We start from the raw sequence: 24,356 nt of genomic DNA on the forward strand, positions 1-24,356 counted from the left end.
GCAAACTCTCAGGAGGAAATCTGTGATTATGCTGGGCTGGTTTGGTTTTTATCTCTTTTACATCCAATGGCCTTGTATTAAATTGTCATTGTCCTAAAGCACATGAGAGAGAAATGAATTGCACTTCTCGACATGCTCTGACAGTGAAATATTTAGCTTCTCTGTCTCCAATCATACTCATGTGTATATGTTTGATAGTGCTGGAATGACAACCAGCGGTCTCCTGCAGTCTGAGATCCGCATTTTACATATTCTCCACATTTTTGGGGAGGATTCACTCTCTCATTTTCTTTCTTTCTTTCTTTCTTTCTTTCTTTCTTTCTTTCTTTCTTTCTTTCTTTCTTTCTTTCCATATCCAGTTACACTTGGCTAAGGCATATCAGTGTTTATTTACACTGATATAAAAAAAATCATGTTTTTATCACAGCTGATAATGGCTGAATAGGCACATAGGCGCCAGCATTAAATGTCTACATCTACATACTACAGAGTATGTAATTATATTTGCATGTTGTATACAGTATACATAAGCAAACAGCTTTTGAAATTTGTTATCTTAAAGAAAGAAACTCACTAAATAACAATGTTAGATATTAGAATGTCTAGACTTTTTGTTGGCTGATGCGTTCCTTTGGATATACAGTCAGCTGCTGTTATTTTCTCCTTCATATTTCTGTGCAACAGAAGATACCATAATACAGTTCTCTGAACTTCTGCGTTCATCAGTTGTAACAGATAGGATTTTTATGTTTGCATTCCCAAGGCAGAACTGAATGCATAACTCTTCTGACATATGGTCAGTTTTATATTAAAAGTATTACTTTTAATAGAAATATTAAAATAGAAAATTAAACTATTTTAATATAAACTTCCATATGTTGCATGCACCTTTTAATTTTATTTATGCTTGTATTCTAAATGTTTTCTGCTGAGTTCGGATGCTCTTAGAACATTTTTTTAAAAATCCTTTATAGGAGTTTGCTCTAATTGCTCCAAATTTTATAATAATCAGATACAACGGATTCTAAAAATGTAATTGTTTTGCTCTCCAAAGTAACTTGTGTCATTCTTGCATAATGATACATGCCTGAAGACTAAATCCTCCTAAGAAGCTGCAATCCTTTAAAAATATGCATATTATTAAGCTCCATTTATTTCAGCGGGACATACTGGTGAATAATAAGACTTAAGATGGCAACATAGCCTTATTTGATCATGTAGTATATAGAACTCAATGCAATTATTCTGTATTCCTTTCTTTCCAATTGTGAAACATTTATTCTCTCCAGTCAGAGCAAGTTAGTAGTTAAAACAGGCTCCTCTATATAAATAAAATGCTTTTTAAATTTTATGAAAGAAAACTTTTGCCTAGAATTCCCCCCCTTTTGAAAACACTTGCTTTATCCCATCACCAATTATTGCTTCATAAAAGGTGCTTTTTTAAAAAAGAACTTTCTCCTTTTTTGCATATCTGTGTCATAAGTTCTTGTTGCTCATAATGTTGAGTTGAATTTTCCATTTTTACTCTAAAGGCTGTATTAAAAATTATGCCTCTAAAGGGGGAGCAGATAGCTGTCATGCTAAAATATACATCTGTTATGACAGTCTTTAATGAAAGCAGGTGTTGCTTTTTTAAAAGTTTTCTTTCTCTCCCACCTTCCCACAAATGAACTAATACATATATCATTGTTTTAAAGAACTGTGTATATTTTACACATATTTTAAAATACAGTAGCAATGTACAAAAGCCGGCAATCTTATTTTTTCTCTCCTTTATAACTGGAAAAAAGGTATTTTCTTCAGTAACTGTAAATCTGAAATTTGTTAATCATCTAAATAATAGAATTCATATAGTACTGAAACTAAAGCTTAAAATACAACTTAAGTATTTTTAAAGTATCAATTCCTGGAAGTCAAATTTGTAGGTTTAGATCAAACGATCTTGCTGTGCTCATGTATTGGGAGGCTGCTGATTTGCTCCCATCACCTACAGGCCTCCTTTCTTCCCAAAATCTACTTAGGAGAGTTCCCTCTGGAACCAGTTTTTGCAGGGCAGGGGGATGCAAGGGGGGGGGGGAGATAACCACCTTCCCCAGCCCAATGAGAGCAAGTGTTTTCCACTCGAGCAGTGGAATCTTTGGGTACCCTCCATTAAAATAAGCGCAACTAGCCTTGTGAATTATGATAGGAAACAATGGTAAAACAAAAATCCACATAGACCTTTTTCTCAGCCTTATTAGTTTGCACGCTGCTGTCTCACTTATTCCTCTGTGTCTTTTCATGTTTTGAGTGAGACAAAAGTGCACATCTCCTTTTCATCATTTTGATTGGAACTACATACCATATGTAATGTGTTTTGGCAGCACTTACCTAGCCAAAGAAAACAAATTAATATTAGCCATGCTGAGGGGCATCCGAAGTATCACAGATGTGTCGATTTAGCTTTGCTCCATCACACACCCTTTCCTTAAACAACTGGTCAAGCTGTCGCAAGATGTTGCATGGGCTACAAAGCGATTTTAATAGGTGTGATCAGACGTTGATGGCTGTGGCTAGTTAGAATGAGAACATCTTGCCAATCTGTGGATGCTTGTTTTCAAACCCACATAGCAAAAAAATGTGTGGAGCGCCAGCCAGAAACAAGACGACCTCAGTTCAAACTTTTATCTCCTTAAAAGCATACAGATGTACAGTCAGTAACAAATATAATGGATAAAAGACACATAAAGTGAAGTGGGCTTGTCCAAGAGCAATAGTTAAATTCCTTCCCTTATAAAGATGCAAGTAGATAAGAACATAATGTGTGGCGGGGGGAGAATGAGATGACTTTTTCAACGCTATCTGCCGGTACACCCTGGGTTTCTGTTCCTCTTTCCTTATAGTTTGTCAACAACAATAGTATTGGAGAAAACGTCCACTATTTTCTGCGATGTTTTGTTTTTCTTTGCATTTCTATACCCTACCATCAATAGCGAATAAAATATTAATATCGTACGCGATGGAACATGGTTGTTCATTGCATTCAGACTGCTGTTTGAAATAACATTCAATTTATGTCTTAAGTTGTTAGAAAGCAAGGGCTGACCTTTATATATGGATGTGCAGTTGCCTTTTTTATTTGTTTGCAAGACATTTTTTTTTACGTATTGTAATTACTTGGGGTTTACTGCAGGTTTTAGTTTGATTCTTAAGTTAAAGGCTCTTCTTTTTTCCTTAAATATTCCCAGGTGATGTCAGATGAAAAGGGTATTATGGCTGAAATATACACCAGAGGAATTCATTTTGGCAAGCCTGGTCCATGTAGGTTAGTGAACCAACAAATAAATAATTTGCTTTGTTTGTTTAAAGTTAAGACAGGGAGGGGGGAACATAATAAGGAGGTGGAGCGTCCAAAACTGGGAAATATATAATGGTAGATTTGGAAAGGTGGCAAATATCAACATGCAAATAAATGTATTGACTGATAACGAACACTATACAGTATTTACACAGCAAAAATATATTTTCCAGGTTAGCAGTTTAAATATTCCAATAACGAATAATTGTTCCATAAGTGGCTTATTCTGACAGCAGTCATCTGCCTAGAGGGGATGATCATATGTTCTGAAACAGCATGAAAGTCTGTTTCTTTTACGTTATATTTTCCCAGAAATAGTAGAGGTGGAAGATGGGACTTCTAATATCTGAAGGAAGACAACTAGGCACAGTATCATCACTGTATTAGAAAATGGTTTTCTACAGGAGTACTAGGGTCATATTAGCAAGAGCTGAGCATCCACTGGCACCAGTTTACATCAGTATGAGTGACACCTGTCCCATCAATCAAGGGGACCATGGCTTCACAGATGGAGAAGCAACAATCGGCTGAATTACACAGCACAGCACACTTGGTTTAATTCATCTCATTGTTTTCCTACAAATCTAAAGGATGCCTATTCTGCTTCTGGAGTTGAGGTAGAAGCACAAGATGGGCTCAGGTGTAGTATGTGCCTGTGTTTTTCTGTTCTGCCAGGGTATTTAGCAAAAGAAGTTGGGATGCATGGGATAGGGGGCAATCACACTCCACAGCTTTTGCCTTCTGTGGAGCAAGGATTCCGCACTTTGTAATCAAATTTAATATTTATTTAAGCATTTCTATTGCATATGCTATCTCCATAGTTCGAGTGGTTGCTTTCTGTGTTTACTAATAAACAATAAAAATGAATTAAAGGGAATTAGCAAGCCAAGAGCATGATAAAAAGCAACGCCTATAGAGAAAATGTGTGTTCAATGTCAAAGAAGACTCACACACCATGAAATCATACCAGTATACTGGGATGCCATTATAATGAGGGAAGTAGACCAAGGTTGATAATTCCCAAGGCCTCTTGTTGCCTTGCTGCCACCCACTTTTTGTCTGGTATGTTTCTGGCATCTTTTTATAGAGGGACCTTTTTCATGATTGCAGTTTGAGGATACACACTGCTGGCATTTTTGTGTCACCAGTGTCAAGCAGCAAACCTGTGGCATGTTGAAATCAGTCAACAGTTCTTCGAAGATACAGCTTATGTTTGATTGTGTGTAAATACAGTTAGTTAGTTGGGTTTATCTGATAGCCTGGCAGAAAGAGAGAGAAGCAGGACAAACTGTTTTCAGTAACTGCGCTGTTCATACACCTGATAAGATTGAGAGTGCTTTCGGCTGCTGATATGCTTTGAATAAGAAAAGAATAATCACTTCCACTGGCACCAGCTTATCAGGAATGGAGCAAAATGCCAACACTTTTACATTAGCAAAAGTAAATGTTTTAGACATGTCATGCCTTTTTTCCATTTAAATTGAATAGTAGGGTGCTTGTGAGTATGCAGTAATGAAGGGGAGGACTTAATACCTTGACTAAAGTGCAGGTGAATATATTGAGAAAGAAGCCCTTGGCAACAACAACAGCTCTTTTGATAAGTGGACTACATCTGTTTCAAGCGTTCTTCAGAAAATTTCAGCATCTTTATCCATTCTATTAAATGTGTGTCCTAATCTTACCAGGGAGCACATACTTTATATTCTGACATAGCCATCATTGTTTTCAATAATGTGAGACTAGAAATTTAATCATCGCTATAATGTAAAGCTAAAAGTCATGTAATATTGTGATATTTCCCAGTATATTTATTTTGTGCCGGTTTTTAAAGCAAAACAAAAGTCTACTCTTTTTTAGTTTATAAGAAAATGAAATGAAACAAAGATAAGTATATAGGCAGCGTTCTAAAAAAATTAATTTTGTACCATAGTGTGATCCTGTGCATGTCAGGTCTGATGTACCCGTAAATCTTATTGAGTTCAATGGGCCTTATTTCCAGATTAGTGCGTAACTGCAACCTTAAAGTCTCAGTATACGTATAGTCAATATACGTATAGTGATACTAACACCATCACTTAAGTGGACAAAAACAACACATACTTGGTAAGACATTGTTTGAGGTTTGACTAATTTTATATACAATTAATTAAAATATATATAATATTTAGCATTACAAGCTGCTGCTTTAGTTGATCCTTTTAGTTGATCCTTAGGGAAGCATGTTATTCTGAGGCTGTTCTAATATAATACTATAACATTATTATGCTTCTCTTCCTACGTACAGATAACTTTGATGCACTCAGGTTGATAAATGGTACTATAAACCACAGTTGATTGATTTGGGATTTTTATTCATTATCCTCATTGAGATCACTGTCACCCATTTGTGTCAATAGCATTCGATTAATCGAGACACCCTTGTTCTGTACCTTTAACTGAGAGTGGAACTTTTAAGAGCAAGATGTTGACAAGCTGATAAATGGTCCCTACCGTTCTGGTTTCAATAGGCTTTTTGTATGGGCAAATATATATTTCATTGGCAAGTTTATTTTCACAATTTGAGACCTTCATTTAGAGGAAAGGTCTTCAGTTTAAGGTTTATCAAATTTTAGCTAAAGACAACTGGCTCCATTTGTGTGTAAAATAATTTAAGTACTTACTTGAGGCAAACTTCATGCTTTAAGAGCTGTTGCTCAGAGGTTTCATTCTTCTGCGAAGATGTCAACTGTAAATATAAAAATGCATCACTGAAAATGTAATGGTTTAAAGATTCAAACTGAAATAAAATTGTCTGCCTGGGGAAAACACTGCAATCAAAATAAAGTAGTCTTATCTCCTCCTGAAGCAGGCATATTTGGAAGCAGTGCTGGAAGGCAGCAGGGCACACCACTGTTTTCTTTCAGCCACTAATAACATTGCCTGGAAATCAACAATATTACTCCAAACCTCAAATACCAAATTATCGGTAAGTTACTATTGCCAATGACGTGGATAAACGTGTAGCTGTACAGCCTTGCCCATGTCATTGAAGTATGATTAAACTGTTCCGAAATGGTAACTTTTGGGCTTTCAAAATGCCTTATTCTTTTCAAATCTCTGTGATTTTTTAAAAAAAAGTTGCAAAAGATTGTAAATTTTGTAATTGTAGGTCTGGAGTTTTAGCAGCAATCACAACAGCAGAGATTTTTGGGTGTGTGATACATCCAAGTGTGCCTTCTGGAAACCTTTTATTTGACACACACACACCCCCCCCGCCCTCAGCTGTGTATGAGCTGATGGAAAATTCACTGATTTCACTTTAAAAGGCTGGCTGAATTCAGTTGGCTACAGATTAGACCATGGGATGAAAGGCTAGGAGCTGTCTTATGGCTTCTCTGTTGCTGTTGCTGCAGTGTGACTTGGAAAGAGGCTGCGCAGACACTGTTCTGCCCCCTGTGCAGACTACAGTAGAGACATTACATCAGGGATGATGACATAGAGTCATCTGGTCTCCAGTTGTAGGCTAGCTTCACTCTGCAGTGCCATGGAGAGCGCGACTGCTGTGAAGTCAGTGCTCATCTACCTCAGGAAAAGAGGACCATGTGGAAGTAAGTGAGATGAAAGCAGCCCCATGGCTGCAGAAACAGGCTATGTAGGCAACAGTCCTCAAAAGCGAAGGTCTAAAATTAGATGCTTGTCTCACTTTCCTGCGACAGTGGTCCTACAACTTGGAGAAGGGATGTAGCTCAACGGTAAAGGACATTATTTCCGTGTAAAGGACCTAGTTTTAGGAAAGGGTTGTAGCTTAGTGGTAGGGCATGCAGAAATTCCCAGGTTTTGCATAGAACTGGCAATATTCTAGTCTGAAACCCTGGAGATTACCAAGTAAAAGCGGCTTTTGTAACTTCCTATGATTTGTGGCAAAGCATAGATGCAGGGAACAATAGGCTCTTCCTGTCAGTCTCAGGACAGTGCTCTTAACATGTGCTGGGCAGATATTAGGGTCAGATAACTTGACCGGGCCTCATTAGCAGAGAGTAAATGGGCAAGGTGGAACATCTATAGTAGCTACCAAGGTGTTGCATTGTAGTGAGCACAAATAACGGGCATAAAGGCTGTCACGAGAAAGAGCGAGAGAGCGCTGAGAAACAAACTGGTATGCTAAAGTTGGTATCTACCCAGTATATAAAATATACTGTTTAGAGATGTAATGCTAATATAAAGCGGGGGAAAGGAGATGTAATGTTACACTTTTTAGTGGAATGGGCTGATGCTTGACAGGGAAATTATGTTTTCCTGTGGTATTGATTTAGCTTGCAACCTTAGGCACATTTATTAGGGAAGACCAACTGAAAAAAATAAGACTTCCATGGGCCTGCACTATTAAGTGTTTAAGCTTATAAAGCTATATAAAATTTTGGCCTGTAGATCTGTTTTCAACGGATCATGCCGAAGATGGGAGGTAAGAATACTTTTAGTTCTCTCTGTGTGTTTGCATGTTCCAGAAACTTATAGGGCTAGCTGAGAAGAATGGTCTCTTGATTGCGCGTGTGGGCACACATATCACACTCTCTCCTCCTTACACTTTAAATGTCAGTGTTCTAATTGGCACTGGAAACGATTCCAATTTTTATGTGGGGTTTGCATATTTATAACACCGCATATTTATATGGGGTTTGCACTTTCAGTGCCATTCTTCATCCTTTATTCAAACCACCGCAAGCAAAATCAGAACTCATCCGGTTGAGTTGTATGCAAATGTCCTTACAAAATTTACTAAGTTTACATCTGGTAGTAATGTTCTTCTTGTCGCAGGTCAGTATGTATGTGGGCTTTACAACATGGGAGTAGATACGTATTTTTCCTTAGGCAGAATGGAATGTATGCCAAATGTATAATAGTATATAATAGTAGCAAATATTTTTTTTTAAAAGGTTTAAAAGGTATTTCGCTTTGCTGAAAAAATTGTGCAAGTCCCTACACATTATAGGAAAAGTACCTGAATGTGAATCATGGTGATTTTAGAAAGCTTTTAAAACTCAGATCAGCTTTTGTTTTGGGTTCAGTAGGGCAACTTTTGTTGATGGTCTAGGTGGGGTTAGCCGAGATTCACTTAAAGCAGCACAAGCCATAAACTTGTGGCAGGCTACTAGTCGGTAGCAGGTGTGAACAACATAAAACAGGATTAGCACTGAACCAAAGTGTGCACTAAAAACAGAAAGCCCTGCCTTGCTTTTACAAGGACAGTCAAATAGAAACACACGGTCACCATGCACACTCTATTTACTAAACACTGTCCAGTGGGCGATGTCAATGGTCCTGTTCAGCTGCTTCTCATATTCTGCTCCTCTACCTTTATGTATGTTTTCCCTTGAATAGTCTAGATTTATTTGGCATTTTGTTTTATGTGCACCCAAGGATATTCTTTCAGCACTTCAAAAATAAGTAATAACGCATTTTTGTTATTCCTCTATTATTTTCAAAAATAATAAAATTTCTTTCTTTCTTGTCTGGAAGAAAGTTCATGAATTTATAAGTACAGTGGTACCTCAGGTTAAGTATTTAATTCGTTCCGGAGGTTCGTACTTAACCTGAAACTGTTCTTAGCCTGAAGCACCACTTTAGCTAATGGGGTCTCTTGCTGCTGCCGCGCCGCCGGCGCACGATTTCTGTTCTCATCCTGAAGCAAAGTTCTTAACCTGAAGCACTATTTCTGGGTTAGCGGAGTCTGTAACCTGAAGCGTATGTAACCTGAAGCATATGTAACCCGAAGTACCACTGTATGTTCTTGCGTTCAAAGGAACTCTGGTGTCACTCCTGTCTTGCCGAAGTTTGAGGGTAGGGTGGGAGAGCAGAAATGGTATTGTTAGGGGCAAGACAGCTTGAGCCATGGGACTCAAAAGAACCAGGGACCTGAAATGGCATGTGAAGGGTATAGAAGCTACATTCTTTACTTCCAGCACCAGTATAAACTAAAATGAAAACTTAAAAGTAGCAAAACTACAGTCTTTAGACTGGACACGTAACGTAGGAAATGGAGATAGATAGGAATGCAGTCTCTTATGTATGACTTTGATAGTTTTAATATCCTAATGTTATAAATAGGCTTTGAAAAAGAAATCTGGTGCTGATTTTTTTTAGTTATTTTAGTGTCTATATTTTATGCATCAGGACACAGCTTTAGAAGTATTATCTTAAACAAAAAGACAGGACTTGGTATGGGAACTGAATAAAAGTGGATCTTAGTAGTTGTATAGTTGTGCTAAGGGTTACCAGCTTCCACTCTTCCCTTACCCTCGGTTGCATTGCAGATGAATAAGAGGGTCTACATTTTTGCCCTTGTTGTTATCTAGAATATCAATGTGACAATTTCTGAGTTGGCTTCATTGCTCCCCAGTAATAAATTGCTATTTTATCCGACCTGAGCAATTTAGTCTCTTAGTAAAATGTGTATTTAAGGTGAGAGAGTATTAATAAATAGTCTATGTAATTTCCTCTCAGCACATGAATGTCTAAGCTGGCTCACTTTTCTTGACAACCTCAGAGAAACCACACACACACACATGGCACAGTATTCATTTGAGCACCTGAATATATTGAGAGATTTTGGAAAGTGCCCAGCTATCTTGTGTAGGTGCTTGGTAACAAAGCAGCTAGGTTTTCAAAATTGCTGTGCACCCTGCAGCTCCCATTGAGAAAAGTAGGGGATGCTGCGTTTCAGCGTCTTTGAAATTCTGACCCCAATTGTAGCAGCTGTGCACTTTGGTGAATTATGGTATCTAGATTCAATATAGCTAATTTAAAAGTACAGCTCTTTTCCCACCAAGCAGAAACATTTTCTGCTGCCTTTTTGAAAACGGCATTGGGGCATAATAATTATTTTTCAGATACTATGTTGTCCTGTTTCCCTCTGTGTGCATGCATGCACAAACATGAATGGGCATGCTTCTGAACATAATTATGGTTAAACAGATTTATTTGAAGCGATAACAATTTCTGATGTAAAGGTGCTGTTAAGTCTTCAATCCTGAATCCACTTGCCAGAAAATCACATTGAATTCAGTGGATTTATACTTTTGAGTAAGCATGTATAGGATTGCGCAGTACACATGTGGCAGAATTAGATTAAAAATCAAGTACAATTTATCAGAGCATATGCTATGTTAAAGTAGTCACATTTCTGAAGTGCATTTATGATTTTGGAGAAAAAACTTATACATTTCATAGAACACTTAAACCAAAGGTTCATTGATACTGTTCTTCTGTCACAAAGTGATATCCCAGAAGCACAGTGACCTGTATAAATGTGTGCATGATTGTGTCCCTATTCCCTTCAAAAAGTGAACACCACACAGGCACAACTGAAATTTTGAAAGCCCCACTGGGAATGTTATTGAAGGGAATGATATAAATCCCTTAAATAACTAGAATTTGGGAGAAGAGGACAACTTCCTATATTACCATATTGGGATTGGAGAAAATTGTTGACAGAAATTGACCACATATCAATTCTCTAAAAGTGTATGTGCAGGCACATACAAATGTGCACACTGAACATCTTATTTTAGGAAGAGGTGTGTGTGACTTGAAAGTCTGCATATTGCATTGGTAACTTGGGTTAACCAAATAAATATTTTACTTTCCTATGTTTTATTTTAAAGGTAATTGGTACCTGATATCCTCACTGGTTATAGCTGATGAAATCATTCTTGAACTCTTTCTTTCTTTTTTTGCCTTGACATTAAAAGTGAACAGGGCCTTAAAGCTTCAGGGCCTTGACCAGTGCTCCTAAGGGTATCAAAGTTTGTATGCTTATCTGAAGCTTATCCAAACTGCTTAACCTCTCTGGCCTCAAAATCGGTCTGGAAATCCTAGGACAGCAGACTGTCTCGCGAGATCTTAAATAGAACTTTCTGTGTGCCAGGTCAGAAATATATCAAGAGGGTTAAATAGGATTTTGGTGATTTTTCCTTCTCTTCCCATCCTCACAGCTTTCTCCTTCTTTTTTGCAAAACATTTGAGTACACATTTTCTCCAAGTGCTGTTGTCAATTTAGATCGGATCATTATCAATTTAGATAATTATTAATATAGACAAACCCTGTCAAATTCCTGTTTTATGCAATCCAAAATGGTTCTTTAAATCTGTAAGTTGCACAACCTTGCAATATTTCTTACAAATTATAGCAAACACTTATTCTGCTGTTCTGACCAACTAGAATTAGTATTTATTTAGTGAGCTTAGAGCATGAGATAAAGGTAAAGGGCAAAGGGACCCCTGACCATTAGGTCCAGTTGTGACCAACTCTGGGGTTGCGGCGCTCATCTAGCTTTATTGGCTGAGGGAGCCGGCGTACAGCTTCCGGGTCATGTGGCCAGCATGACTAAGCCGCTTCTGGTGAACCAGAGCAGCGCATGGAAACACCGTTTACCTTCCCGCCGGAGCAGTACCTATTTACTTGCACTTTGACGTGCTTTCGAACTGCTAGGTTGGCAGGAGCAGGGACTGAGAAACGGGAGCTCACCCTGCCACGGAGATTCGAACCGCCGATCTTCTGATCAGCAAGTCCTAGGCTCTGTGGTTTAACCCACGACGCCACCCGCGTCCCTATGAGATAAGTTACTGTATCATAATTACGGGATAGTGACCAAACTTTAAAAACCTGCTATACAGAAAGTGTCGTTAATGACACAAGGTAACTAGTGTCTGCATTGGTGTAAGAATGGTGCACTTCAGAGGACAGAAAGTGTATAAACTCCTGGGGACTGGACAAATAGATTGTACCATTGAAGTGTAGGAATGTGCAAGAAAGAAAAGTAGAAGGAAAACAAATAGAAAATTAGTTTGAATTTTCTGTCACCTGTGCACAAAAACATGCCTGTATTGTTCATTTCCCATTATATGAAGAAAATACTTTGTATGTACTGTATTGCTGTATCCATTGGTTCCAGTAATTTTAAGACTCCAAATTTGTACTGTAATAAGATTTCCATAGTATGTATCTCAAAGCTGGAAGTTAGGCTAAATTCAGTACACCTAAAACTGTCCTTGTCTTTAGTGGGGATTTAGGGGCTGCATGTAACAAGGAATATGGCTTCAGGCAGAAACTCAGAACAGTTCTTTAAGAAATCAGTTGACATCACCAAATGCATAATGGTTTGCGAATGGTAAAATGGAGTTGGAAACCACAGTAAGAAGCAGCTTTGTTTGTGCATCATATATTTCAGTGAATATTCGTGCTCTAGGAATGGCTTATTTATCACCTCCTATATCACACCTGTTTCTAAGCCATGTGCCAGTAAAATATATATATAGGGTGGACGAGGGCTTCTTTGAGAAGATCGATACATCCCATGATTATTATTATTATTTTTTAAAGAAACTGCATTTGGTTAGAAAATGCAAGTGAGCAGCTGGCTATTTATTTAACTCATTCCCATAGTTTTGTACAAAGATTCTCTTCCTCCTCCCCTTCCCCCTTTCTTGCATAGCACTTTCTGCTACACTGATGATAATGTACCTGGAAGGAAAAAGCAGTGCAAGCCGAGGCAGCCAGCGTCAGACAGGGCGGTCTGCCATCTGTCCCACCTGCTGCATTCATGTGTCCATCTGGTTCCTGCAATTGCTCATTGCAAGCTTCAACAGAAGAATGTTCAGCCTGAAAAGGAGGGAGTGTGAATTATTTAGGTACCTCTAGTGTAAATAAAGAAAGGGAAATAGAAGGTGGGGAGTTGAGGGCTATGGATGGCTTAGGAGAGGCTGTGAGCCTCTCTCACTCCTGGGTGCTTTGGAATGCGTTAATGCATGAGAGCATTTGATTTGCATATAGATTTAGATGTATAGATGATTACAAAGCCAATGAGTTTTATCTAGATTTAGATAGCCTGGTTTGCCCATAAAATATAGCCTGTTTTCGGGAGGAGAACCTTTTGGGACTTTTAGCCTAAGTGGAGCTGATGAAATCTAATGCTTAGAAGCATTAATTTAGCAGAAATAAAAATTTCCCTTTTTAAGAGCTTTTGGCGCCCTTTGTTAACCAAGAGTTTATAAGTGCTAGAACGTCTTGGGAGCTTTGTAAAACATGTGCTGTTTTCAGACAATCATGACTACGTATATTGTAACATTCATTTGGAAAGGAGTATATTTTTTCTGCTTGTCCATGGTAGTTTAAAATGTTTTATTTCTGCCCTTCCCATTTTTAGACAGTTTTCTATTAATAGGTTTACAAGTGCTTTACATTAAAATAAATAAATCCAGGTACAAAATTGATTTTTAATGGTAAAACATACCTTCCATCTGGATATGGTTTGGATGTATGTACATATATGTAATAGAGACTACTTACGCAGACAAGGGGAAAGTGAAGCACACTATTTAGCAAAATAGGTAAAGTCAATATATTTTTGTCTGCTTTTAGAATTCAGGAAGAAATCTTGGATGACTTAAGGTCACCTTTATTACGAATGCTCTTTGCCCTCCCCCTTAAAAACACCCCTTATAAATATCAATTGTGTATATTTGGCATGTTAGTTTTATCTGGAATGCTTTTTAAAACACAACTCTTCAATTTTTTAATACATACAAACTTTGACTTTACGTAATGCAATTTTTATGACACAGAAAATGAAGAGAGCCCAGGTGTCAAATTTCTGTGAGAAGGAAGTATTTTCAATTCCTCAGCAGTCTCCACCCTAGTCTAATTTTATTTTACTTTTAGCATGAAATCAGAACTTTCATAAGATGTATCTTTAAAAAGGTCTAGCAGTAGGTATCATTGTTTTGCCTAGTTTTGGATCTAGGAAAGAAAGGGACTCAGCATCTTGCTATCTGAGGTGCCTAACTGCTTCTCTAATATTTGCATGAAATTCGGCTGCAGCCTTCAAGGGGATTTGAGTGGATTGGATTCTTTAAGGTTAGTCCCTGTCAAACCTATTAAATTCAATTCTCATGCAAAACTATTTCAATGTCTTTTAAAAGCCAATAACCACTATTAGGACGGCGTCATATACTTGCTGTAGAATATTTATGGTACTAGATCATTCTATTGGCATGTGGAATAAACCAATAATCCACTTGCATTATTCCAAATTAAGATTCTATATTGTTTACATTCTGTGCTGGGCACCTTTTAAACCAGTTTTATCAGTAAAACATATGAATACCTGCCATTGGGTTTATATCACAAAAGCCACACATGTTTTTCCCCCCCTACACTGCACTGAATTGATGTACAGTGACGGTGTGAGCTCCTGTTGCTCGGTCCCAGATCCTGCCCACCTAGCAGTTTGAAAGCACGTCAAAGTGCAAGTAGATAAATAGGTTCTGCTCCGGCAGGAAGGTAAACGGCGTTTCCGTGTGCAGCTCTGGTTCGCCAGAAGCGGCTTCGTCATGCTGGCCACAGGACCCGGAGGCTGTATGCCGGCTCCCTCGGCCAATAAAGCAAGATGAGCACCGCAACCCCAGAGTCGGCCATGACTGGACCTAATGGTCAGGGGTCCCTTTAACTTTACCTTTAAAGCCTTTTAGCAATTTGTTAAATTTCGAGGCTTTTACTATTCTATACAATTATTTTGAGCTTCTTAAGGCTCAATTATGTGGCTCCTATGTGCTAACGAGGACACCTGTGTCTTGAGTGTCATCACCAGGGATTGGCATTGGTGTCACTGTAGAGCTGCCTAGCAGTACCTTTCAAATTCAGTATGTGGTGCAGAACTGTGCTTGACATGGTAGGGCAAACCCTTGCTTCATCCCAAAGGCTTCTGAAGTTTAGAAGTTAAATGCATTTCAAATGAAGGGGCCAAAAATGTAAATCAGTTTAACAATGCTGTTTTAGACACTTTGCAACAGAGGTTCTGAGACTGCAAGACACTTAACAGGAAGCAAGCTCTTTTGAAATAAATTATATTTAACTAATTCTCACTATATAACTGCCTCACAGAGACTATTTGATACTGTTTCCATATGATAGCAGTTCAGCTCAGGGAGGTGTTTTCTATGAGCTAGCTCAGTCACCATTCATGTTTGTCCCCACTGTATAGTTTGCTTTCATGTGACTGCCAGACATTTCTGGAAGCTGCTTTAGGTGGCATGGAGACAAACCGTGTGGCGGGGCCAATCTTCATGCTGTGCCAGTGCGCACACAAAGGCTTGCTGTGTAGAGGAGCAGTCATGTACAGGCAGTTTCAAGTACCCTCCATGTGTATGCCAAAATTATCCCTTATTCTCAGCTTGCATGATTTGTCCAGCACCATTAGTGTACCAGGTGCTTTATAGCACAAGAATTTTAAGAAAGGTCCCTGCCCCAATGAACTTACAAACCCAAGCTTCTCAGTGTCCTGATGCCAGAGATATGGATGGAAGAAACAAGTGGGATGAAATCAAGCCAAATTCACTCAAGCATACTTATTGTTAAAAAGTTGTGAACTAAGCAGGAATTATAGGGCCTTCTGAAACAGGATTGTAATTTTTCCCTCAGAAATTAATCACTATTCATTCTACGCATTCTAACCAATAAGATTATTACCAACTGCGTGTATGCTAGAACTGTGAATGACGTTTTTACTCAGGCTTCCATCTAGAAACAATTTATAAGCTAATGCAGCCAGTTGGACTTGTATTAAAAGCTAGCTTTTAATTTTGATGTCTGATCACATTAATGTGGCTATTTATGGCATTATTTATTAATTATATGGGTAAATAGCATCCATGTCACTACTTAATAACATTATGCCGAGTGCTCCATTATCTCCATTCCACAGCAGGTTACAAAATGGCAAGCGTTTTCCCCACCCACCCCAATTTGTTAGTATTTGGAGAGAGAAAGGAGGATAAGTAAAGAAAGCTGTCCAGATGTCTGGTCTGGATTTCAATTTGGCAGATGCCTCAACATATTTTGGTAAGAAGATTGTTACGGTTGACTTTCTATAGAGTAGTATGTCCTAAGATGTGTGAGTTGTATCTATTGTTGTCAAATACTCCTTTTGGAAAGAAAGCTTTCTGCAATAGAGTTTCTTTAAAGCACATTACTCTAGCTCAGATTTCAGTTAATTCAAGAATATGGCAATTTCACCAAGAAACTAATTTATATGTGTGTCTACAAACAGAGACAAGGAGCCTGAAGTCCTACAGTTGTTGAACTACAGCTTCCCATCCTCTCTGACCATTAGTCATGCTGGCTGCCTGATGGGAGTTCAGCAACATATTGTGTTGCATATTATGACCGTCCCCTGTCCCCCGTCCCCCCCGGGTACCACAATATGCAAATAACTAAAACTGGGAAAGGAAGGACAGGTTGGTTTAATAAAGATACCACTTGGCTTTCTGTTCTTGCCTTTGCTGCTTAGTGTTAGCTGTCTTTGAATGAAAATTCATGCGGAGAGAGTGGGATATGGGGGAAGTTAATTTTTAAGGGAGACCCAATGATTGTATTACCTCAAATGACACACTTGTTCCTGAGCTTCAGCAGGACAAATGAGTCATATTAAAAATTGGTTTGGGAAGCCTTGCATAGGACCTGCATTTTCCTTTTACATATTGCATCTCTATTGCTGCCAGTCTCTTACTTTTTGTAATTGCCTAATTCCCTTTTCAAAAATTAGTGAGCTGTATGAGGGAAATGTACTTTGTCCATATTTGAGTCCAGTTAAAATGTGCTATTACAAGGTGAATCCTGGGAACTTGAGAAAATGCAGATATCCATAAGCAATGACAATTTTATTTCTGATTAGTCTCTTTATTTGGATTTTGAAAACTACAAAGTTCAGGTTGAGAAATTGAAACTTAAAGTTCCTACTAGCATGTAGAGATGTTAGGGTCTCCGTGAGGCATGATCCTCCAGTAGACTTTTCCAAACACACATGCAGCCAGTGCAGTAACTAAAGTATTCCACATGCTTTCAGAATGCTTGAAAAATGGCATCTTCAGAAGAGTAGTGAAGAATGCAACGGTGACTCTTCAGAAAAATATCACTTTATCTGTTTCAAGCAAGTTTCCTGAAAAAAGGGTAGATCAACTGATTTTTCCACATGAGCTGATATTTTATTTATATGATCCGACATATTGGAAATGATTAATTCATCAGGGTTGCTACTGTAAATTTGCTGAACATATAATGAAATTGCAATAATACAAATTGGAGAACGGAATGTTTTGTTTCTTAAAGAGTCTGCCCACAATTCTTGCCAAGTTAATCTGAATTTTAGAGAGAAAATCATTTAAATGATAAGCCCATTACAGATGATCATATATTTGCTAAACTGGGGAAACATCAAACCATGATTTTGTATCCTAACCTATTCCAAAGCTGCTAACCATAGTTTCCTGGTTCAGGTGACATTGGAAACTGGTTAATTTGAGGTTTCTTGGTTTAACTGCAGCTCATGCAAAGGAAGGAGTGAAAGAACTGCAGGTGCAGGCAAATGAGCCATAGGTATCTCAACTTACTAAGCCTTTATCACCCCAAAGCAGCCAGGAAACTGTGGCGTGAACATTAGCTTCAGTGGAGGGAAAGCAGATGAAAGAGCCTGTATGAAATTACTCCTACCCCCCCCCCCATTGGATTTGAATGATACATTTATTTTATTTTTAGTGCAGACTGATTGAGTGAATTTGTTTAAATTAACTAACTACAGGCCATTCTGGTAACATAGAAGTTAGAAATGGGAGCCTCAAAGGAGACCATCAAAGGCAAACATTCCTAGTAATACCTGAAGTAGTTCCCTGCTTATATCTGTAGGCTGATTTTCACTTCAGTATTCAGATATTTTAAATGCATTTTGTTTAATAGTGTCTATTTGGGGATTTTGTTTTAACAAAACAGGGATGCTCATTGCAAGGGATGCTATTCCTGTCATAGGGTTTGAGAGTGTAACGAGGGAAAACAGCATTAGCAGTGGCCCTGTGGTGCTCATTTTATAGTATTGCCTGTCCATCTGTCCACTGGAATGAGCCACTTATCATGCTTCTAGGTTTTTCTCTTTCAACTTTAAGAATTATGAAAGGAAAATTCCAATTTTTCCTGTCCCTTTGTGACAGGTAGACTGAAGATTGTGGCCATTTGGATTAAAAACATATCCATCACCACCAGGCGACAGGTTATTATTATGTCTCCTTTGAATATATGAATTTCATCCGCTATGTATTGGAAGTCTAAGAATGCCAACTTTTTATATAAATAATTATCTTGCCAGTGATGTACTGCATACTGTTGCCATATTTTTTTTCACTTTTACAGCATTCTTGGCCTTATCACCTATAACATAAATCTTAAGCTTTCATATTTAATAAAAACCTTTAGACTAGCAGTCCCTCTGTAATGCAGAGTCAACCAATCACACATCATCATCTGACTATCATTTATTTGTTTTCCTGTGACAGATGTTTTAGAAGATATCTCATTTTAGGTTTGACGGCATGTTTGATACAGCCAGGCAGTGGAATAAGAGGGAAACCGTATTTATGGCCCATTTTTGACCTTGATGGTGTAGCCCTCAGTTAGGAAGTCTCCAAACTGGGGGGAGGGATGTTAGAAGAGTTACCTTCTATTATATGAATTTTTTGGGTATATGTGGGAAATAAAATGTAAACTGTTCATCTTCCATATGGAAACTAGGAAGTTCTCCTGAACAGACAGTGTTGAAGTGCACTTGAACTCTCTAGAACACTACCAATTTATTTCAGTTGTTTTTTGTGGATAATTGTGTCCTCTTTTTTTTTTTTTAACAGAGTAGTCTGGAATGGTGGAAGATTGAGCTGCTTAACCCCTCTGAAAAAAATGAATGGTATTCAGAGTAGACCCACTAAAATTCATAAACATGGCTAAGTTAGCTCTATTAATTGCAAAAAGGTCAATTCTGAGTAACACTTAGTTCCCTGTGGTTTTCCCCCTACTTCCCAAATATACTATAAAACTTTACTCTGGTCTCAATTTCTGACAATTTAGGGACATTCTTTTTGTTTCCTTTTAAAAGTTCTAGAAACATTCAGCTAGAGTATTTGATTCTTAAACTGAAATCAATGAGATTTACAGGCAATTTACTGGATTTGGCAACTGTATGCCAACCTAGTTAATGTCTCAGATGCACTATCTAATCCTGATTTTGTTTTCTCTACACAAAAAAACCTCCTGATAGAATCCAGTTGGCTGGAGAGAATATTTTGGATATGCCAAGAAATAATGTAGTACAATCCCTCTAGCATTAAAATAGCCACATTAGATGTCAGCTGATTTTTGTGTACACATAGAATATAAATACATTTGCTGGCCTAACCTTGTACCCTTTTTGAAGCAAATACTCAGTGAACATAATGAAACACTGTGCCTGAGTGATGACTACTGCATATATTAAACATTTCATTGAGGTGGGTATGTTCGAAATTGTAAGCATTTAGCTGTAGTAACTATCATAGGTGGTAAAGAATCAGAGAAAATATAAACCATGTTATTCTATTTATTTTTTATTTTTTTTAAAAAGAAAAATATATTTATTGGCTTGTTCATTTAGAAATAAACAGACATCTTGAGATTCTATGAAGATGCTTATCATGTGAATTCACTTGCTTTATTCATACAGACACAGAAGTGAAATCCATTTATGCCAATTCCTTCCTGACCTTTGCTCTGTGAATCCAAAGGCAAAGCTCTAGCACACAGGCCAATAGCATAAATAGCTTTGAATTACACATAGTAATATGTAACTGTGAAAAGCCAAAGGTTTTATGTTTTTCTTAGACTTTGTCAGCATGCTTGCTAAAATCCCAAAAGATGAAAAGGTTGTGTGTGTGTGTGTGTGTGATTCTTATGATAAAACATTAGTCTACACATAGAATAGTCTTAAGAACAAATATATCTATTTATTTAACTATCTAGGAATTTAAATAGTGAATTTTTAGAAGGCAAGACAAATGGGAACCCTTTATATTTATTTTATATGGGTTTTTTATTGACACTAGGAAGCAAGTATTGTTGACATATATTTGTGAATGCAAAGTTATAGTACACAAATTGTTTTGCTAAAATTGTACAGTAACAACATATGGATATAATGGAATTTATTTCTTTATCGGTGAATTGATTTACTAGTATAGTCATTGGTCCTCTGTCCTGAATTTACCACCATATATTTGTGTGCAATCATTCCTGTTTTCCTGTACTACTGTTGTAGTATACGTTGTGGTATAGTGTTAGCAGGCAATGTAAGAATATAAGGATTCTAGAGCAGATCAAGATCCATACTATAGATGAAAAACAAACTATGGTTTAACATGAACGAGCTGTGTGCAAGTTCTTCCTCTTGCTCTTCCCACAGCTGCGCTGCCAGGAAACCATCCTGAGTCTGGCTTGTTGTCACATGCAAACCCAGACTCCTGGTTTGCTTCTCTCTGAACAAGTCACAAGTGATAACCAGTGTTTTCTCTGAATGCTACACAGTCACATTAAACGTGTGTTTTTAACTATGGCTTAATGTGATGTGTGGACTGGGCCAATATAAGGCAGCTTCATATGGTTGACAAATTTCCCTGTCCACAGCATCTGGTTCTGAGAAGGTTATTGGATGTTCCTCAGAGTTTTCTATTCCTTGAAAAAAGTTTTTTTCCCAAACTTGGTTGTCCTAATTCCGTAAGGAAATTTCCCCCATTGTTTAAAGAAGTAGTTTGTCACCCAGAGATTAGTGCTGCCACTCCAAACAGCTATTTGCTCGTCCCTTTAGTTGTAAGCTGTTATATTCAGGGTCTTGTGGTACCGAAATGCATTGAGATCTTGGGCTGTCTTATGGCTCGTGCAGATCCCTGGCAGATGGTATGAATGGTTTTCTATTTACTCTTAGGCCAGGGGTAGCCAACATTTGTTTATTTAAAATTATTTAATTAATTAAATTTGTACATCACAGAATGAGTGATTCACAACATAAAAATACAAAATGAAAACACAAAAGACAATAAATGACGAGCAAAAGCAAAACAAACCAGCAATCCCCTCCCACATACATATTTAAAAGGCCATATAATGTTAATCAGCCAAATGATTGGTTTTAAAAAAAACATTTTTGCCTGGCACCTAAGGATAGGTAATGATTGCAGCAGGCGAGCCGCTTCAGGGACAGCATTCCGCAAATGGGGAGCCACTGCAGAAAAGGCCTGTTCACTTGTTGCTGCACCTCAAACCTCTCACGGGGGAGGCACGTAAAGAACGGGCTCAGATTATGATTGCAGGGTCTGGGTAGATTCATATGGAGAGATGCAGCCCTTTAGGTATTGCAGTCCTGAGCCGTTTAAGGCTTTTTAGGTCAAAAATTGGACCTGGAAACTAATTGACTAATTGTTCAGTCAGGCCAGGATCTGTGTAATGTGCTCTTGTCCCGGTGAGCAACCAGGCTTCCAAATTCTGCACCAGCTGGATTTTCTGAACTGTCTTCAGAGGCAGCCCTACTTATAACGTATAATGTGGTCCCTTCAGATGTTATTGAACTACAACTTCCACAATCCTTGACTATTGGCCAGGTCATTGGGAGCAATAACTGGTGGGCTACCCCTTCTCTACCTTTGCATTTCAGTACGCCTTCAAAATAACACTAGAAGTTAGTATAATGAATCTCTTTTCTCTGCTTCTCCTGTTCTGGCACCAATTCAGAACAAATAGTGATGCCACTATGTACTGATGTATTTCTTGATAAAACAGAAAAGTTTTAGCTTGGTTCCAAAAGTAAGTGCTGGGCCAGGTTCCCTAGGATACCAGGGAACAAGTCTTGGTGTTCCATGGTCAAAAGATGGCATCTTCCCATTTGTCCTTTTGCACAGGCATTGGGTCTCTGGGAACTAAAGCAAAACTGAACTAGAATAGCTGTCTTGAACTAGGTTATTGGATAAGTGGCTATTGGTTTATTTTAATTTATTGTGCTTTAAATAGGTGTTTTATGTGATGATTTACATTGCCTGTGAATGTATCCTAATTTGACTGAAAGATGAAGGGCGTGTTAGAAATGCGTATAATACACAAAATCTGCTCGTGGAAGCAAGCTCTTTTTTTCATTCTTCGCACTGAGCACTTTCAGTGAAAACCAGTTTAGAAATTTTGAAGTTGGGCAATGAAAGGAACATCCTTAAATGATGCTTAGTTGAGTTTTAATTGTTCATGTCCCTGAAACTTTTTGTGTCATGTTTAATATAGCTCCTTTTAGGCATTTGAATGTCATCCATCTCAATTTACAGTGTACATGTTGCTGATTGTTTTCCAAACTGCATTTTTCCTCCCTTGGTGTTTTATCTCACCCATATCTTGGTTGAAGATTTTTTAAAAATACATGAACCTTTGGGCAATTCACAGCTATACATTGTTCACACATTACTCTCTGTGTTGGCTAAATCTGTTTGTGCCACTGGCTGTTTTTGTTTTGTTTTCTCGTTTTAAGTTTTTGGGGGGACAAGAGGCAGACAAAGAAGACACATTACATTTATCAGCTTTGGAAGAAAATATAGAATAATCTTCAAGTTAAAACTAAAGCTGCCTTTAGATCCTTAGTAGAAAGACCTTGAACATAAAATTCTCTAGTAGGAAAAACAGTACTGAGATAATAAAAAAGTCCATTCCCAAGGGTCTAAAGTATATGATTTGGATCCTGCTGCAGTCAATCAGGAAATTCCTAACAAAGTAATGCATGGTCAGCCACCTTTAAGCATTTTAATTAATTGCCAATAGCTCATATATGGAAGCTAAATAGCTGCAGAATAAAACAACGGAGTACTTTGTATTATCTACTTCACCTACCCTTTTATAAACTGGTCCACCAATGTGTTCATAGTTAGGATCCCTTAAGAGTAAAGATGGATTCTTTATTAAAAGCATACAAGTGCCTTCCTGGTCAAGTCATTCCAGTATTCTTTGCAATACACTCAGCAACTGTTTGGGACATGTGCAATGGAAAGTTGAACTGGAGATCTGGGAGATCTCCTGGGAGTTGAAACGTGTTTCTTCATAGCAATTGCATCTCTATGAAAAAGCCCTTCTGTGACTGTCCCGTCTCTTTCTCTGGATGTAGGAGCATGGAGAACTACTTTACACGGAGTAAGCCTATTTGTCCATCTAGCCTCATATTGGCTTACTCTGACAGGGAAGCAGTTCTCCAGAGTTTCATTCAGAGATCTTTCCCACCAACCACTCCCTGATCCCTTTCACCAGAAATTTCAGGATTAAACCAGGGATCTTCTACACACACACACACACACACAGCAGTCCTTCTGCTATACATCTCCTTGATGTGATTTATCACTGTCCCCACCCCAGCTCAGATTCTATAACTTGACAGAACCTTGCCTGATCTTGCTTTGTTCTTTATCATTGCAAGACTCCCCCTGGTCCCTCATACCTAACAATCCTGCTATTTGCTTGTCTTTTGGAAGATACTTTATTTACCTTTCTTGAATTTGCCTCAGCTTGCCTTCCCAATCTACGCTTTCACCAAATAACCCCTAATGAAAGGGCTGACTCTCTTCTATCTACAGTGGTACCTCAGGTTAAGTACTTAAATAGTTCTGGAGGTCCGTTCTTAACCTGAAACTGTTCTTAACCTGAGGTACCACTTTAGCTAATGGGGCCTCCTGCTGCCGCTGTGCCGCAAGAGCACGATTTCTGTTCTCATCCTGAGGTAAAGTTCTTAACCCAAGGTACTATTTCTGGGTTAGCGGAGTCTGTAACCTGAAGCGTATGTAACCTGAAGCATATGTAACCCGAGGTACCACTGTAGTTCCATTTGCTTCACCTCTCCCTCTCAAAAGCTCTGGTCAGTAGCTAAACATCTTATCCTCCCTGAGATTGAATTATTATCCCCTAGACCAGTGAAAGAAAAGCAGATAACAGGAAGAGTCCTCAAATAATTCCCACATGGTCAGCTTGTTATAGAAGGTTGGAGAGCTATTTCTATGGGGTTGGCTGTGGCTGTAGAGGTGATAAGGAAAACATCATGGATTCTAACTTGCTTCCTTGGCTTCTGAGCTAGCTCTTAATACATACCACCATTTCCACATACATGGGTAGGAAATTGGATGC

At 38.1% G+C, this 24,356-nt stretch overlaps 1 protein-coding gene and 1 long non-coding RNA gene across 34 annotated transcripts in view; one reads left to right on the forward strand and one right to left on the reverse strand.

Moving 5' to 3' along the window:
• The window catches only part of ESRRG (estrogen related receptor gamma), a 476,442-nt gene that overhangs the window by 289,036 nt on the left and 163,050 nt on the right, over positions 1-24,356 (forward strand). For 14 of the 33 annotated variants that reach the window (XM_083494553.1, XM_083494545.1, XM_083494573.1 and 11 more), the window contains one exon: positions 3,228-3,304. The exons of 8 other annotated variants lie outside the window; for them this stretch is intronic. In XM_083494553.1, the coding sequence (XP_083350679.1) occupies positions 3,231-3,304 (74 nt within the window). In that variant the 5' untranslated portion in view covers positions 3,228-3,230. Of the gene's footprint in view, positions 1-3,227; positions 3,305-6,182; positions 6,303-16,087; positions 16,212-19,656; positions 19,676-24,356 lie in introns of those variants that run through there. 11 more of the 33 variants (XM_083494561.1, XM_083494564.1, XM_083494558.1 and 8 more) reach the window with 4 other exon arrangements.
• LOC310702914 overlaps positions 1-24,356 on the reverse strand; it is a 172,364-nt gene that overhangs the window by 85,322 nt on the left and 62,686 nt on the right. The gene's annotated exons all lie outside the window — the stretch shown is intronic.

The sequence above is a fragment of the Podarcis liolepis genome, assembly GCF_965112155.1.
Source record: "Podarcis liolepis genome assembly, chromosome: 3".
NCBI classification, from domain to species: domain Eukaryota; kingdom Metazoa; phylum Chordata; class Lepidosauria; order Squamata; family Lacertidae; genus Podarcis; species Podarcis liolepis.